The following is an 18,560-nucleotide window of genomic DNA, read 5'->3' on the forward strand; positions in this document are numbered from 1 at the left end:
CCTAAAGGCACGCACAGCAGGATGAATTAAATACAAATGATATTGCATGTAAGGTCTTCTGTCAGGCACTCTGATGATGAAGAGAAGGCAATGTTACCATATGTTAAGGTCTTTGGTGACAAAGAAGAGTGTGAAAGGTAGAGTGTAAGGTTTAGTTTGAAATTTTGTTATTTAAAAGCAAACAAAAAAAGGCAGGAAAAAAGCAATCTTATAGCAGCTTCTGCAAGTTAACATACTGTGAACTGTCTTAAGAGTACGTAAGGTTGGTTGCTTTTTTGAAAACAAGGAAGTTTTTAATTATTTGAGAGCTCATCAAGCATAAACTAGCTACATGCTATAAATGGTAGTTCTGCAGGTGAATAATGTGTAAATCTTTCCTGTTTATCTCTGCAAGGCCTTGAAAACTGCATTGAATTAGATTTTAAAAATCAATCTAGTTAAACCTGTGCAAATCTCTGTTATAGATGTACTTAAAACCTGTTTATCCCTTTCTTATAGTGATATAGCTTAAGCAAACTAAACTGATATACAAAAAGAGTTACACCAGCTCTACTGCATCTACAATAAGGGTTCATATGGGTTTAACTAGATTGATATTTTAAAATCAATTTTGTTAAAGCAGAGCGCTTTTTCAGTATGGTCAAGGCCTATATCTTTGTCAGCTGCTTCTCGTTCAGCACAAGATAGAACATTCCTTTGTGAAAACACCTTGCTTTTTTTTCTTAGTTGATTCCTAGGGTAAACGTTTAGTTGAAAGCTTATTTACGTTTCAATGTCGCCTTTAGCATCTTGAAAACTTGCGTCATATCCCCTCTCCACCGTCATTTCACCAGTGAGTACAACCCCAGATTTTCCATGCTATCTGTATACATTTAACCCACCCAGTCCTCGTGTTACTCCTGCTGCTGCACTCCTACAGAACTCTTCTAGCTCCAAGGCCTTTCTCTAATCAGGAGCCTAAAATTAGGTACAGTAAATATGCATACAAGTAGAGCAATGGTGATAAACTTTGTGTTTGAGTTGTACTGTATGCCCCTTTTCTGTCCCAGTTTTATTTGCTTTTTTGGTTACAGCCATGTTCTGTCCTGGTTCCGTCTGTAATCGCTCTCAAGCTGGTGCCCTTCAAGATCACTGGTTTTGTACTCATGACTTCAAGTTGTCTAAATTGAAACTCTTGAGCCGTTTGTTACTCACACTAACCTGTCTAGACCTTTCTGAACTCTAGATCCTTCATCTACATGATTTTATTTTTTGGCCTGTCTGGATGTTGAGGGCAAACTTTGATACTTTCCTCTGTCACTTATACTACAGACAGAATTGGAAATATTAGCCCCAATAGCAATCCCTGAACTTCTTTCACTTCCTCCTCCATATACAATAACCCATCACCTAACCAGTTCTTTTTCCATATGTTTTAGAATCTGCGCTTGTTTAATGCCGCGCTTTCTAACATGCACTGATCTGTCCAAAATACTTTAAAAAATTGATTGTCCCTCACTTTATCCCTGTGTGGACACAGTATAAACGCCAAAAAGCTTCCTCCAGTTTGTTTTTTGAATTTGAAAAATTTAAACTGCAATTTATTGTAGTGAAACTCCTTTCAGAATACAGTTTTAGCCTAGAGCCAATTTGTGTGTCCCAGATATCCTCTTTACAAACTAGGTTTATAATGGAAATGCTGAGAACTTTCTAATGTAGTTGAATTGGACTACACCCTTCAAGCCGATGCTGCGAGTCTCCCAAAAATATTGAGACTATATACATATTGTGGCAGCTGTATTTCTCTAACCAGAAGTTTACAGCTTCACTTTTTCTAGTTAGCAACTGCATAAAGTTAATTGACATTCCCCACTCCAAAAAAATTTCCTGACAAAATTGATGTTGGGGAGCCATCTGAAGGGTCCTTACACCTAGAAAACACTTTCTGAATGTCTTCACAATTGCATTTGTGTAATGCTTGTACAAATATTTAGAAAAATGTAATTTGTGATTCTCTGCATGCTGTGTGATTGTTGCTTTTGTTTGTTTTGCTTTGCTTGTTTAGGTGGTGGTGGTTTACTTTAATAGCAGTGTATGTATTAAAAAAAAAAAAATCTTGATATCAGGGTGAAGTGTCCCACTTGCCTTCTTTCTCTAGGCCTTGCTACCGGAGCAGCGAGCAGTGCATGCAGATTCCTACAGGAGGATTGGGCACCTCTGAAAGCTTGGCTGCTAATGATCTCATTCCTTACAGTGATAAACTTACTTACACTCAAACTGGCATAAGCTGAGAAATTTGAGGATCAAATTATTCTGTGCTCTAAAAAAAAAAAAAAAAAAAAGCCTCTACAGTATTATGGTTTTTCCTATTTATTTGTGCAGAACCTATTCTGTGAAGAAAATTCACAAGCGGTCGTTTTCAATTTGTTACAAACCCTTTTTATTTATGTTATTTAAATTGTTGACTTGTTCATTGTGGAAAGAAATACGCTATTTTTCTCAAACGGTTGTAACTATTTTTATCAAAAGGCACTAATTTTTATATATGAGATTCGAAGAAAATCTGGGTTATTTATATTGAGTTTTGTACAAGATGTATAAACTTTTTAACAGGGAAAGATGACACTTCTTGATGTACCTGAGAAATAAAATGTTTTAAATATAATGGTGTGTCTCTGTCTTGCTAATGTATCATACTCACTACAGTATTTCAGCTTTTCTAAACAAAAACTTTTGGCCAAAATATTTATATCACTGTTCTCTGATATTGTGGATGGGAACTATTGCATAGTATGTAATAACACGGACCCACATTCTGTCCTCGACTTGAGTGGGAGTTGTACGTACACTTTTAGCAAGAGTTGCATGTGCACGTTTGATGAAGAAATTGGGCCTCAAGCATCCACTTCCTGTGTAGTGTTGGATTTAAAAACTTGGACAAAAAAGTAGTATCTGTAAATGACTGAAGTCCATCTTTGAATCACAATTCTTAGTATTCCCACGTTTCCCAGCAGTTACTGTTTTTAAACTAGACTTCAGCATTATTTTAACAGATGCGTATAAACATTTACAGCATTATAGCCTGGCTCTTGTCTACTTGGAGTACAAGCTGTGTGAAACTTTTTTTTTTTTTTTTTTTTTTTTTTAACAAAACTCTGTCCTGACTCACTGAGGTTAACATCTTTTGAATGGACCTGACCTGCCCTGAGTCCATTTCCTCATTTCCTGTAACTTCAGGAGAAGGTTTTATGGATTCATATACTAATCAGGTAAAACGTAGTTTTAATTGGTGTTCTCAAATTCATTTGAACACACAACTCAGAGATAATAAACCAGAGCAAACAAAAAAATAGCTGCAGAGACCTGTACGTTTTGAGAGACAAGTTGGGTGAGGTAATATCTTTTATTGGACCAAGTTCTTTTGGTGAAAGAGGTAAATTTTCAGGCCCCTCAGAGCTTATTTTCAAAAGCTTGACTCTTTCACCAATGGAAGTTGGTCCAGTAAAATATATTACCTCACCGCCTTGTGTGTCTCACATCCTGAGACCACAGCAGCTACAACACCGCATACAGTTATGCTTGCCTAATTATTCACTTCATGCACGAACAGCCAAACAAAAGTATTTACGGACTATGTTTCAGAGTATCTCACTAAACTTGAAAAAAGATAGATGAGAATATTTTGGCTGGAACTTATGGTAAGTTCTACTTACTGCTAGATTTTAAATCCCTCTGGAAAAGTCCCCAGTCCTACTACATTATATATTGCTTCCTACATGATATGTAATTCTGAAATAGTTTTTAATGATATATAAAATCCCTTCTATTGAGATCCTTCTGGAGCTTCTTCAGGTAAAATGTAATTCTATTTGCAATTCCCTCCGTAATGGAATCCATTCATAGAATTTTAAATAAATAAGCAACTATTCTCCTCCGGAAAAAAATACACCCTCCTCCAGCCTCCCATTAATGCCCCACCCCATGTAAGAAAGTGGCTTGCTTACGGGCCCCTTCAAGGTTCAGTATTTTATCAAAGTGACTCTTGGCTAACACCCACTCAGATGTCTTTGTAGGTAGAAACTGGCATTTAAAGTAACATTGCTTGTATTTCCTTTCCTATGACTGCTAATTACCAAAATGTCTCCAAATACCTTTCTTTGTGATCTGCTGCCTCCTCTTCCCAACTGCTCCAGGGAAATCGCAATGCAGTCTGATTTTTGCAGGCATTCTCATTGCAGTAAATTATTGTGTTTCAGCTGGCTTGTGAGTTACATTGCTGAAGAAAACTGGCAAAAGGAGGCTGATTACTAACATTTCTGAATAACCAGAAGCCTGTAATCTACAGCTATAATAAAGAAAGCAAACTTTGAGGAAGTAGCAAATCCCACCATTTATTTTTAAAGACTGAAGATTGTGGGGATTATTTGAAATTAAGGAGACACTGTCAAACTTTAAGCCCTAAAGTTTCAGTTTACTAAAAATATTTTACAAAATAAAAATACGTTCATATGATTTTTATTCCCCTGCAGTAGTGAACCCAAACGTAGCAGAACTTTGTCTAGAGCATGAGAACCAAAAGTGAAAACTGTCAGGTCTGATTTTCATTCCCAAGGCTGAGTGAAAAGCAAAAAGTAAATATGAAAGTAAACTAGATTGGTTAAATTTTAATAATCTAAGGTATTGCTAAATAGAACTCTAAAAATTATTTTAATGTTGACAGGGTCCCTTTAGAGTAAGTGTATAAATATCTGCCTACACTAACTGCATAACAGCTGTGAGCCCATCTTTTAAAGCAGACTCATATTGGCCACCAAATCTGTCTCCCAGCCTGGTATCGCTTGAGAGAAGACAAATAACAATTGATTTGTCTTTGTGACTTAACTCTCACATAACTGTTCACCTTTTAGGGGGGCCATGCTCAGCTTCTAAAGATGATGGAAGAACGTATGATGGATGTTGAGCAGAAATTGAAGCTTGTGAAGAGGCTTCTCCAAGATAAAGTGAACCAACTGAAAGAACAAGTAAGCCTTACCATTCCTCTCCTGGGATCCCACATACCTTGTGTACACAACTTAAGCGAGCAAAGTATGCCAGATTCTACTTTTGTTCAAAGTAGATTGTAAAAGTCCTTTTATGGTTTCGATCTAAAACACCGCACGCTTGACTAAAGATTCTTGGTTGAGCATCCACAATTTGTTGTTAATTGACTGGGAATTATGATTGTTCAGTACCTTGCAAGACCTAAAACTGGGAAACAAACCTCTCCAATTTGGGAGAAGGATCTTAATTGAAGAGCGGTTGTACATGGGGTAAGGGGAAGAACAAGGTACTTTCCCAAAGATTACACTTTGGAGATGTTCCTTCCCAAGGATTTATAGCACATGGCAGGGGAAAAACTTACCCAGACAAACAGCATGTTCTTTGCTCCTGTTTTTCCTTTATTAGGATACAAGCGTTTTCTGAATTACCTAAATGTTCATCTCTTCTTCCCTGTTGGAAAAAATAAAAATGCCCATGAATTCCAGTGAGCTTTTTAGCAGTCTCACTAAATAAATTACACTAACATTCAAGTTTATTTCACAGTTCAGGGGTGAAAAGTGTACAAATAAGATCTCTTATTTGAGATATACTAGATGAGAACTGGCAAATGCAATGCATGTAGATTGGTATATTGAGCATGGCTGTGTACTTAACTTTCCTCACCACGTCACAAATGTTGTGTTCCCTTTCAATGCACGTAGGAGTTCACGGTGAGTGAAAATCCATCCCCAAAATAAGATTTTAAGTCTTGTATATGATTTACTTAACTTATATTAATTCTACATTCAGTCAGACAATTTACATTTTGGGGATGTATTATTAAATCAGGTTACTTGAGGGGAAACTGAAAATACTTTCCTTAGTGAATAGTCAACACATTTATTAAAAAATGCAATTTTTTTGTCGGCATATTAGATTTAAATAGCTGAGACAATTTGTTCGTACCTCATATTTCCCTCATGACAGAATCTATCCACCCGAAGCTGGAGACAACTGATTTTAATTAAATTTAGTCCCACAGAGGCAGCTTCACTATACAAGTGGATGAACTGCATCTTAAACCCAACAAAACTTCCAAAGATTCAAAACACAAGTTGCTAGAGGAGTCAAAAAAACTAAGATCTCCCCTTAGTCAGGAGATAAGGTGGTCTCTGGGTTCACTTATTTTAATTTTATTTAATTTTTACTGATCTCTTTTGAGAGGAGCAGGGACTGGTAGACATCTCCAGGAGTGGCAGAGAGGACTTTCTTGAGGAGTGAGTGAGTAGAAGGAAGATAAGAAGACAACTGGTCTCCAGAAAGATTTGAGATATCTGGTTGTGAATTTGCCAGGCAGATTAATATGGCCAAGCATATGGCTAACCATTAAATTCAAGTAGATAGAGTCTTTGGCCAGAAGAGAATCCTGAGCAGACCAAGCTAGTTGTTCAAGTGAACAAGGGATTTGGGACAACAGTGCTGTGGAAGGCCCAGGCAGGAGGAATTATCGTCATTGGTGGGCTCATCCCTGGAGTCACAGTTGCAGCTGGACTCTCCTGTAAAGTAGGAGGCCAACAGATTTTACTTACCCACCCATCAGGGAAATGCAGTACTGACAGACAGGGTCCAGCTGCCCTTACCATAGCCCCAAATCATCCACAAAAGGGCTGTTCTCAAAGAAATAAAGACAGAGTACTGGTGTTCTTCACCCACTTGTATAGGGGAAGCCTGTAGTTCAGAACTTTCCATCACAGCTGTATCTATGGGACCCAGTGGACATGCCTAATTGCAGTCGTTTCCCACTCTGGGCTGATGGGTTCTTGTGTATGAGAATTTACCCAGCCTTAAAGAATGGGGGCATGATTCTACAAACACTTTCATGCACTAGCTGCATAAGCAAGGGTTTGCAGATCTTGATTTGTGGACCCATAATATCTCTCTCATATCTGATCTTCTGCACAAGCTCTTTCCACCTTCAAGATACTAGTAGTGCCCATAAACATCAGGAAATGTTTCATTTATAACACATGAAAACATCCAATTTGGTATATCCTTTTACTGTGGATGATTCCATATAATCATGCACTACACGAATGCATGGATGAGGGTGCTCACAATAAACTGAACCAGCAGCTTGCCTAAACACAGCACTGCTTTCACTTGTATCTCTTCGTACATAAAAAGCTGGGAGTAACTTTTATATATATATTTAGCTTTCCAAGAATACTAAAGCAGATGCAATGGTTAAGGATCTCTATGTTGAGAACGCACAATTGCTGAAAGCTCTGGAGATGACAGAACAGCGACAGAAAACTGCTGAGAAGAAAAACTACTTCTTAGAAGAAAAGATTGCCAACCTCAGTAAAATAGTTAAGAACCTGGCATCCCCATCTTTGAATTCTACATCTCAACTAAGGTCATAGCAAAGCCATACATATATTCAAAAGCTCTCTTGCACTTTACTGAAATGTTAAGATTTCAACTTCTCACTGTGCTGCCTTTTTGTATTATAGATGTTCGTTAACAGAGGTCTCAAAGTAGATAGTTTAAAGTTAAAACCTAAACTGGTAGCTGCCAACAAACTTCTGGTAGCGTTCCTAAACCACCACCCTGCCCAGTTTTGTCAAAAACTACCCTATTCAGGATTGTAGAAAAGATTTGGATCTGTGATTCTATGTAACTTAACTTATTGTAACTGCTTTATTTTTAAATATAAACTCTGAATTTATTGTAGTGAATTAATTTGGTAACCCATGCCTATATTGAAACCTAGGTCTAAGGTGAACCTTTGCAACTCAGGTCTCAGTTAAACTTTTAAAACATTCTAAGCCTATGTATAATATTTTAAAGTCTAAACTCAACAGATCATCTGGGTCATCTCTAGATATCATTCTCAGAATAATCCATATTAGGAAACAGACTTCATCTGTTTCCTATATACTGCAAATAGATTCTGGAGTTTCCCTAAAGCAGTGTGCTTCAACTGATGCACTAGACGTCTAGCCCAGTTGATCAATGGCTGTTTCTTTCCAGGGTTCAACTTCCCTAGTGGTGATTAAAACTTGGTAAATAGAATGCTGCCATCTAACTAAACATAGCAGTATCTAATCCTGAAAAATGTCCCATGTGCTGAGTGTGACAATGACTTACACAGCTGCAATTAAACACTCCTTTACAAATATATTAGGGGCCTTAAATTAAAACAGAGGAACAATCTCCAAACAGAAGGTGATGTGGCTTCTACTTGAATATTTTTTAAACTAGGCAAAGCACTGAAATGTATTTATGGAATAATCCTGTATTGGCAGGAGAATGGAGAAGAGGACCTACATAAACCTTAGTCTGTAATATCTATGGCAATGATCCTGCAATGGGGTCTACTAGCATGGACCTCTGATGACCATATATACTTCTATTTGGTGTCAGTGGGACACTCGACCAACAGGTCTCTGCTAGTGGATCCTGCTACAGGATCTGAGTTTGTGATTGTAAGGAGTTATATTTGAGGTCACCTCAGCAACTTGGAATGATAGCATCAACTAGCTTCCTGCACTACTCTAAATATGGAACTTAATGTCTGTGTATGAAGATGACCACTTATTCAAGCTTTAAGAAACCTTGTTTATGAAAAGAATGATAAACCAAACTGTATTATCTAATATGACCAGATAAAAATAGACTTAAGACCATAAGATTTTTAAAATGTTAATGTGAATTTAATACTGGTGAGAGGGGCCAGGATAAGACTGGAAAATGTGTTGTGATTGGCGCAGTCTGTATGAGGGCTGAAGGATCGATTGATTAAGGTGAGAGGGGCCAGTTTGGCAGCAGTAGTGGGATTTGAAGGAAGGGTTAAACATGTTCAAACTATGTATTCAACCCCTTGTCTCTGAGACTGCTAACAAGGTGCCAGTTACAGTAGTGTTTGTGACATGCAACTGTCCACTAGGAACTGAAATGAGCCTGCCAATTCACTTGCCACAAGCCACTAGCCAGCCTGCAGAGAATGACTTTCAGTTTATACTGTTTTAGCCAGGTGAAGCACTGATTTAGAAAGCCGGTGAAGCACTGATTTAGAAAGCCAGTGAAGCACTGGCAAGACTGTTATACCTAAAAGTCTACCTATTAATTGGAGGGTGGAGGGATTGGATAATAGATACATGGTGTGACCCTTTCCTTGTACTGCTAGTCTGCTCAATTCCTTTATGCAGGCAATATTGTAAATGTTCCAAGAATCCAGAGAGATTTGTTTTCTTCCTGTGTACAGGAATGGCGCATAAGGACACGGCAGAGAAAATAATCACCATGAATGCATGTCTGATGATAGAAAATTCTGCACTGTTTTCCTGTTGAAAGGGTGCAATGAATATACAGGGTTTTATTTAAAAACAAAAATCAAAAATCAAAACAAAAATCAGCTTGCAACTCTTAAAACTTTACTAAGATTTGTTCAATATACCTTTAAAAGATAGACAAATGACAATCATGTCACAAACCTATCTAGGAGCTACACAAAGCAAGAAAACCTTAGAAATTATTTCATGACTGTATTGTACTGTCTCTTTCCACTCTCAATCTTCTATCTTGGTAAATGACCAGCTCTAAGGCTTGCATACACCATTTTTTCATTGATTGCAGAAGTGGTCTTTTATTATAGCAAATTACATTGAGTTAAATTGGAGTTCCCTTTCTAAATTCCAGAGTATATATATTTTGCTTATGCTAATATTGTCGAGTTAGCTTGGTAAGTCACACACATAATAAAGTTTTGCTGCATGGACAATTGGACTAAAATGTGTGTTGACAATAAGGAAATTGAGCACACATCTCTAAGGCTATGTCTAGCTTAGGAAAATAGGCAGTATTTTTACAATGGCAGAGTAGACAGAATTCAGCTGGCTGTGGTCATCCTAGAAAAAGGTGTTCGCTAGCACTTTTTAATGCAATATATTTTTCTAGACGAGGCATGACCTAGGGCATGTCTACACTTACCGGTAGATCGGCACTGCTGCAATCGATGTAGCGAGTGTCATTTAGTGGGTCTGGTGAAGACACGCTAAATTGATGGGCGAGCACTCTCTCATCAATTTGTGTACTCCACCTCCCCGAGAAGCGTAAGGGAAGTCAATGGGAGATGCTCTCCTGTTGACACAGTGCAGTATAGCCACCGTGGTAAATGGATCTAACTACATCGACTTCGGTTACGTTATTCATGTAACTGAAGTTGTGTAAATTAGATCAATTTACCGCGGTAGTGTAGACCAGCCCCTAATGTTAACATATGTGGCAAAATGTCAGACATCGTGGGGATACTGAAGTAGAGATTGTCCTTAAATTGCTGCATAATTAAATAAAATCTCACGTGGATGCTTTTATAAAAGAACAGACTCCAAATTTTGACTTTCTGGCACTTATTTTCTGTTGGATTAAAAAAAAGCACTAATCAGAATCGAATTCAAAAAGGTGAAGCTAGGATAGGTAACCTTTGTTGCAGGGATAGTGCACAGAGATTGATTTCTCCCCATTCTCTCTCAATCTATCCTTCCTTTCATGTATTTAGCTTCAAATACTAATCCCACCACTGAGGACAGTTGGGAGGTGGGGGGCCATGAGGGAGTTCAACCTCCCTTGTTCAGGCAAAATTCAAGGTGACTTCACTGGGATATTTGTGTGAATAGAGAGTTCTCAAAAGTGCCCTCTGACATTGCACCTTCCAGAGTTATTAAATGCTGCTTAGAGCATCTGCCAGAAGGGGTTGCTTGAGAAGCAGTTTAGGGCACTTCCTCCCCAGATGGTATGCAGTAGTGAAACTGAGGACCCAAACTCTGATGCCCTGTCAGTGAAATGTTTGCCTGACCACTGGGCTGGCACAGTTACTTGCATACACTTTTTTACCATGCATTTGAGCCAATGGATATATACTAATGAAAGGTATTAAGTATTTATAGTCTCTGATGCCTGAATATAATGTTAGAAGCCTGGGTATACCATATAGGCATTTTTAAAATGCTGAAGTCTTTTATAGCAAACTCATGTATGCTCAACAAAACTTGAAGTACTAGGCCTCAATCAAAACAATGGGTCTTGCCAGTTCAAAGATAATATAACAGTGTTTTAAAAAATATTACCATTGTTTCCTACACCATGCTGTGTGAATCACTGTGAAGATAAGCGTTTTGGAATTGGTTTTTTTGGTGGTGAATATATACAAATTCATTCTGAACAACTTGAGGGGCTGTTTTATATCTGCACAGTTAAGGAGCTGTGTGTCAATTTGCATTGGTAAAAAGTATATATTAGCACTTTTTCCTCAGTCAGCTGAGGCTGAATTTAAATTCAAAGAAAGGAAATTCTTTGATTTTGTAAGAGCAAAAGGATTTTGTAACCCAACTGACATTCACTATTTATGGATGTTGCATAAAATGGTTTAAAGGAACAGTGTACTTTAGCAAAGAACGGCAAAATCCTCTGGTAAAACTAAAGGAAATGACATCGTTGTTACAACTGCGTTCTGTTGCTTTGCTGATGTTCAGCCCTCTCACCCATTAATAGCTTCTGTTCCCACTAAATGTCAAATGCTGTAATTAGTGATAATTAACTTCTGTAGAGATGAAGACTAGTGGGTGTATTTTTTTTATCAAGTTTGCATTGTATTATATCAGTATAATATACTGTATTACAACAGTTGTCTTTTTATACCATCATGTAAAACAGAAAGATGAACTGACATTGTTTATACTGAAATTAAAAATATAAATTACAAAACTCACTACTTTTTTTCCTTGTATGAAAATATTTTCATACATTTTGTTGTGCAGACCAATAACTCTATTCATATGTTCGTACTAATCAAAGCTAAATTTTTAACTGGATAAAATAGTAATAAAAATGGACAGGTTTGCAGTAAATGATAAAAACAATATGAATTTTCCATTATGAAAAAAATCATAAACCAGTTTAGGGAGGAAAAAGCCAATAATGAACCTACCTCTTAATTTATTTTTACTTCTAGCCTGTTCTCATCATCCATTGTTTTCCCCCTTAATCATTGTTACCAGTCGAAACATTTTTATTAAAAAGCTAATCTTTAATACACAATTATTTGATGGTGAAAATTATAAAATATTCAGAATTTAGGATTAAATTTACCTCATGTTTTGTTTGTGTATGACTTCAAATAGGCTTTTCTATTGGTAATCTGTTAATGAGCTTCCTCTAATTTGCACTGCTGGAGGGTTGGCTTCTTTGAGTGCTTGCTCATGTCGATTCCATTCTAGGTGTGTGCACGCCCACGTGCAGTCGGAGATTTTTGCCTTAGCGGTACCTGTAGGGTTGGCTGTAGTTCCCTCCTAAGTGCCGCGCTCATACGCTGCTATATTAGGCACTGCTGACCCTACCCCCTCTGTTCCTTCTTACCACCCATGACGGTTGGTCAGAGTGCCTTGTCTGTGATCGTAAGAGCGTGAGCAGTTCTTACAGTCCATTGTTCTGTCTCCTTTGTTGATAGGTACTTAGTTAAACAACTACTCCAACTTAAAGGTCTAGGAGTTAGAGTCCTGGCTGGGACTTCGCCTTGAAGCCGGGTATGCCCCGTTCCCCAGGCTTTAAGCCATGTTCATAGTGCACCCAGCTGATGCCCATTAGTGACCCCGACGAGAGCTGTTTAAAGTTTGGGGGAGTCCTACAGAAAGGATAAGTGCAGGATCTGCAAAAACTTTCGCCCTCAAACTCATGCATTCCCTAGACATCAGGAGGGCACTAGCCTTCTACATTGAAAGGACCAAGCCATTCTGTAAGTCGACGCAATTGTTCGTCACGGTGGCTGACAGGATGAAAGGTAATTCAGTATACTGCCTGCATTCACTGCTGCTACAATCAGGCGAAGGTGTCACTTGCGCCGATTGTCACCGCCCACTCAACTAGGCCGCAAGTCTCTTCGGCAGCTTTCCTAGCCCAAGTGCCTAGTCAGGACATCTGTAGGGCAGCCCCCTTGTTGTCCGTTCACACGTTCACATCCTATTACGCACTTACCCAGCAGGCCCAAGACAATGCTGGCTTCGATAGAGCAATACTGCAAGCCGCTGAACTGTGAACTCCGAGCCCACCTCCGAGGATTCTGCTTGTCGATTCCATTCTAGGTGACTCACATGAGCAAGCACTCAAAAAAGAAAAAATGGTTACCTACTTTTTCGCAACTGTTGTTCTTCAAAATGTGTTGCTTATGTCCATTCCACTAACCGTCCTCCTGCCCCTCTGTCAGAGTTCCCAGCAAGAAGAAACTGAGAGGGCATAGGGTTGGCAGTGCCTAATATACCACCACATGAGCGAGGCACTCAAGAAGACCCTACAGCTACCGCTAAGGCAAAAATCTCCAACGACCGCACATGTGGGTGCGCACTCACCTAGAATGGAATGGACACGACCAATCATCTCGAAGAACAACAGTTACATGGTTTTTCTATGCCGTTTTTGATGCTGGTGTGCTGTGCCCATTGACCAAATAGTGTCTCATTGTTCCTTGTGCTTCCCTGTCTCTATCCATTTGTTGTCCCTTGTTTAACACTTAGATGGTAATCTCCTTGGGGCAGGGATTGTTATTTGGTGGGTGGGTGTGTGTGTGTGTGTGTCCCATCCCCCTGGTTGCTGCAGTAGTACAACTGTGGAGCTTGCACACCTCAACTAGCTTTGCAGCGTGCCCTTCCATTAGCCGAGTGGCTCTTGCTTTTCGCTGTCGTGGGTGAGTGTTCATGTGTGACACCTCTAGGCGACAGGTCCATCAGGAATGTAACGGGGCCAGGAGAATGAGAACAGGCCTGGGGGGGGGGGGGGGGGGGGAGAAGAGCTCACCGTGTGAGGGAGTTTGTGGCAACCCACTTATGTAATATAATTTCTTGAGTAGTAGGTGACTAGCCCTACCACCGGAATAAAAACATGGAGGCCCCAGGCCCAGCTCTCAGACCATGTGCTTGGCCAACACAATGAGAGGGGGCGTGTGATCTGACATAAAATGTGTCTCCTGTGTGCTCCCTTCCTGCCTCTTTCCTCCCACGGCCTTGTCTGGGCCCGTTCCCGGCCCCTTAGGTCTCCCAGCCTCTTTCCCCTCCCGTCACCCTTGTCTGGGCCTGTTCTTGGCCCTCCATGTCTCCCAGCCTCCTTCCCCTCGGCCATGTCTTGGCCCATTCCTGCCCCTTCCTCTCTGCCCCCCTACCAGCCTCAGGACCGGCCCAGGCCCTGCAGCCTGCCCCCCGGCCGCCAGAGGCGCCTGTCCCTGAGCCCTGGCTGGGGCGAAGGGCCCCCTGGGCCCCAGACCCCTCCTGCCCCCTGCAGGGCTGGGCTGGCTGCTGGGCCCTGCAGCCCTCCCCAGGGCGGGAGCTGCAGGCCCCGCCCCCCCCGTGCGGCCCCGCCCCCTCCGGACCCAACGGCCGCGGAACCCTCTGCCCCCGCACGCGCCGCGCCCTTGGCCCTCCCGGCCGCAGGGGGCGCTGCCACGGAGCGTTGCCGGCCCGCTCTCCCGGGGGCGGGCGCTGCCGGCGTCCCACAGGGCCGTGCGCCGAGGGGGCGGGCCACAGGCGCGGAGCGGGCGGCCCCGCACATGGCTCCGCGGCGGCCCGGCCCCGTCCCTCCGGCCCCGAGCGGGTGCGCGTGATGCAGCCGGGAGCCGCGCGGCGCGGCGCCGGGGCCCGTGCGGAGTGAGGCGGCCGCGGGCCCGGGCCCGAGCCCCCCGGGCGGGGGGATGCTGTCCCGGAAGAAGACGCGCACGGAGCTCTCCAAGCCGGGCGAGGTGCAGGGCAAGTACGTGAAGAAGGAGACCAGCCCGCTGCTCCGCAGTGAGTGTCCGGGGCGGCGCGCGCCGGCAGGAGCCTCGGGGGGAGGGGTGACCGAGATGGGGGGGGGAAGAAGCGGCCCCCCAGGGGGCAGCGGGGAGCGTGCCCCGGGCCTGGAGTCCTGATGGGGGGGGGGGGGAGGCCCCCAACACCCACCCGCCCCAGGAGGTGGGCAGGGGCCTATAGTGACACCCTGCCCATCTGATGCGAAGGTAAAAACTCTGTTTTTTGGCTGCTTTCAGAGTAGCAGCCGTGTTAGTCTGTGAGCTGCAGCTCACGCAAGCTGATGCTCAAATAAATTGGTTAGTCTCTAAGGTGCCACAAGTCCTCCTGTTCTTTTTTTGTTGTTGTTTGACTGTAATTGAAGGGGATCCTTGTCAACTTGATATGTAGGACCCGAGAGGCTAGCTCAGATGCATGTGAACGGCAAGTAGTATATGCCAGCGTACATAAGTTGTACATACTTTAATTGTTTCCTTCTTTCCAGGCTTGTTAGTGTTTGCTTTTATTTTAAGTAAACGCTTCAGGGCAGGGACTGTTTTTTCTCCTATGTTTTGTTTATACATTACTGAGTGTAGTGGACATCAATCCCAATACAGGGTCTTTTGGGCCCTACCACAATCTGAATATATCAAATAAAAACTAAGTCTGTGAAAACTTTTGAGGTACTACACCTGCCCATAAATCCTCCAGCCCCCTGGGATGGCATGATATTTACCAGAGATGGTTTTTACCAGTTAAAATCATGTTTTTTACCACCCCGGGGAAAAATGTTAGTCCCAGTTTAAGGTATTTTCAGTTTGAAAAATTGGTTTGTTAATGCACACCACATTACACTTCGTTTTAGTTACCTATTAAAATTGTGGTTACATAAGGCAGCAGATTCAGAGATTAATTTAGGGTTGTACAAACAAAAAGTAAAACTGCAGTGGATGTAATACTAATACGTGTAGCTATAATACTGAGCATCAGAATGTACGGTTTTGGTTTAGTATTTTCTCAGGAAAGTTGGGTGTCGTGACTCATGGTCAATTTTTCAATATTTTATAAACAAAAGTCAAAAACGTTTGAATATGTGAAAATTACAGTAATGCAGAGTTGTGAGCTTGAAGCATTAAGCAATCAGAAGCATGCAGAGTTTCACACTACGAGTCTAGTTCCATTTGGCCATACAGAATTCTGTAGAAGACCAACTTTGATGTAGTGGATAGACCAACTGTTCCTCAGTTTTCAGTGGATATATCCAGCATTTGAAAAGACTCGTTCTGTGCTTGCAGAACTTGGACACTGGTGCAATCATTTTTCCCTGTTTAAGCCAGTTTTTACTAACACCTGGTCCTCCTAAACTAGTTTTTCCCAGGAAATTGTCAACCCTGCTAGCCAGCTTTTTCTGATTTTAATATATTCTCCCCTCCATTTAAAAAAAATAAAATAAAATAAGAAAAACGGAGTTCTTTTCCTTGTTGCTGTATGGAAGACCTATGTGAAAAGGGGTAACTGTCCAAGACCTATGTGAAAAGGGGTAACTGTCCATACACAAGTGTTGTCCAATGCACTTTGTAAACAAACTTCTCTAATCTCAGTTCCAGTAATCTTAATAGTTATTTGTAGAAGACAGTATCTTCTTCACATAGAAGTGCGATTTTTATTTAAGTTCACATTGTTCCTTTAATAACTTGTTCATATGAATTGGAGCAGTTCACAACTCTCCTAAAGTTAGTGTCCTTTTTTTGCAAGCTAAGGCTATATCTTCATTGCCAAACAGGGGAGGGGTTATGGTAAAATAACTGTGTGATAGTTATCTCAGTGTTAAATCCTAGTGGAGACAAGGCGTGTTCTCTGTGTGTGTGTGTGTGTATGTATATCTTTCTATATGTTCCATTCTATGCATCTGATGAAGTGGGCTGTAGCCCACGAAAACTTATGCTCAAATAAATTTGTTAATCTCTAATGTGCCACAAGTACTCCTGTTCTTTTTAAGGTATCTGTAGTTTTTTACGAGGAGGTACCTAGGCAAGGTCAGCATTGTACTCCCCACCTGTCTGTGATCTCATGACTTATCTCTAATAGGATTTTACAGCAAGCTAGCTAATATAGTTAGTTTAACCTATGGTAAAAATACATCTTTTTTTAGCAGTGAATACAAAGCCTGAGTGTGACAGCAGTGCATCGTATTTTTTGAACAGTTACCTTTGCAACTGCAAGAGCTGAAGACATACTTTTGGAAAATGAACTTTGAACTCTTTAGGTTGTGTTCTTTGAGTTTTGGAATGTTTTAGTTTTAAAATTTTAAAACTGTTAATTTACAGTATGATACTGAATTTGTGTGTGAACTAAATCATTTTAGCCATCTTAGTAAAAAGGGTTTTAAAAATTCTATTCTTTCTGTAACAATAATCTGATAACCAGTTTTGCATGCACAGCTCAAAAATGGCTGAAGATATAAAGTAATAGCATGGTATTACTGTATTTCCCAGTGAGAGAGGAGACAAACTAGATTTCAAAATAAAAGGCATAATGTTTTTAAACTTGTAAAAATTTAAAGTTGTCTATACATTAGCAATGTTTTCAGTGTTTTGTTGTGAAATAACAATCCATTGTGTGCTCTAGTGTCATAGCACTTCTTATGGCAAATAATTTAGTCATTGCATCCACTGAGGTGTAATTTAAAAGACAGACTTTAGAAAGTTATTGAATACATTGGCATATTTTTCCTTCTGAGTGAGGCCTACCACTCTGGGTTGATGTTTAACTTGGTGGAGGCAAAATGGTTTAGATTCTGAACCAGTATAGCAATTAATGTTCATGTAGTGTGGCAGTTTCCTTAAAGCTGAGCTATTAAATGCTATGATACATTAATGTAACATTAAGGTTGAGAAATGAAGCATTCCGAATTACGGCACCGCTAGCTAGACCATGTTATATAGATACAGTAAAGTATAGGTTCTATTCCTGGGTGTGTACTACAGATTTCCTGTGAGACTGTGGGAAAGTCACTTACGTGCTCAGTCACTGTAAGTACACAAATGCAGACCTCATGATAGGGCATTAGATTGGGAGTTGAAAAATTTGAGTTCTGCTCTGCCACTGATTTTCTGTGTGACTTTGGACAAGACACATGAACTCTGTATTTTGATGGCAAGTTAGAATCATAGAATATCAGGGTTGGAAGGGACCTCAGGAGGTCATCTAGTCCAACCCCCTGCTCAAAGCAGGACCAATCCCTGATCAAATTCATCATTCTTCTGGGCAAGAACTGCCTTTTACTATATGTGTATATTGTGCTTCAGTCTCAGTTGGGGTCTTTAGAAGCTAGTGAAATACAAATAATTTGTGTATGTTGCATTTGTATCTAGAGACACTGTTGTGCTAGTCACTGTACAGAGTAAAAGCTTCTCTTCTAAAGAGCTTACAAGCTAATTAATTTATCTTTGCTTCAATTTCTCAATCTGTAAAATGGGGATAAGTTCCTTAGATGGATGTTTTGAGGCTTAATACTAGATGCTTTGAGATTCTTTCATGGTATTTGAGATAGAGAAATGAAAAGCAAGGTGAGCCGGTGCTCGGAGGTGGTACTGAGACCTCCCTCAGGTGTTGGGCTGGCTGGTTCTTACTCACGTGCTCCAGGGGTCTAATGGAGCACCATATGTGGAGTGTGGAAAGAATTTTGTCTCAAGTCAGGTTGGCAGTGACCTTGAGGTTTTTCACCTTCCTCTGCAGTGTGGGGCACAGATCATT

At 40.7% G+C, this 18,560-nt stretch overlaps 2 protein-coding genes and 1 long non-coding RNA gene across 4 annotated transcripts in view; 2 read left to right on the plus strand and 1 right to left on the minus strand.

Annotated features, from left to right (window-relative positions):
* NIN (ninein) overlaps positions 1–11,708 on the plus strand; it is a 107,125-nt gene extending 95,417 nt beyond the window's left edge. For both annotated transcript variants that reach the window (XM_074956545.1, XM_074956544.1), the window contains exons 29-30: positions 4,887–5,000; positions 7,212–11,708. In XM_074956545.1, coding sequence (XP_074812646.1) covers positions 4,887–5,000; positions 7,212–7,421 — 324 coding nt within the window. In that variant the 3' untranslated portion in view covers positions 7,422–11,708. The remainder of the gene's footprint in view (positions 1–4,886; positions 5,001–7,211) is intronic.
* LOC141989632 (uncharacterized) lies at positions 4,255–13,080 on the minus strand. The gene is made up of 3 exons (XR_012640017.1): positions 13,030–13,080; positions 5,381–5,469; positions 4,255–4,265 (listed from the first exon to the last, which is right to left on the minus strand). It is a non-coding gene; the product is annotated as an uncharacterized LOC141989632 (long non-coding RNA).
* A 1,642-nt stretch (positions 13,081–14,722) lies between these two features.
* Positions 14,723–18,560, plus strand: part of SAV1 (salvador family WW domain containing protein 1) — a 35,240-nt gene continuing 31,402 nt past the window's right edge. The window contains exon 1 of the mRNA XM_074956546.1: positions 14,723–14,825. Coding sequence (XP_074812647.1) covers positions 14,732–14,825 — 94 coding nt within the window. The 5' untranslated portion in view covers positions 14,723–14,731. The remainder of the gene's footprint in view (positions 14,826–18,560) is intronic.

This window comes from Natator depressus, chromosome 6 (genome assembly GCF_965152275.1).
Source record: "Natator depressus isolate rNatDep1 chromosome 6, rNatDep2.hap1, whole genome shotgun sequence".
NCBI classification, from domain to species: Eukaryota; Metazoa; Chordata; order Testudines; family Cheloniidae; genus Natator; species Natator depressus.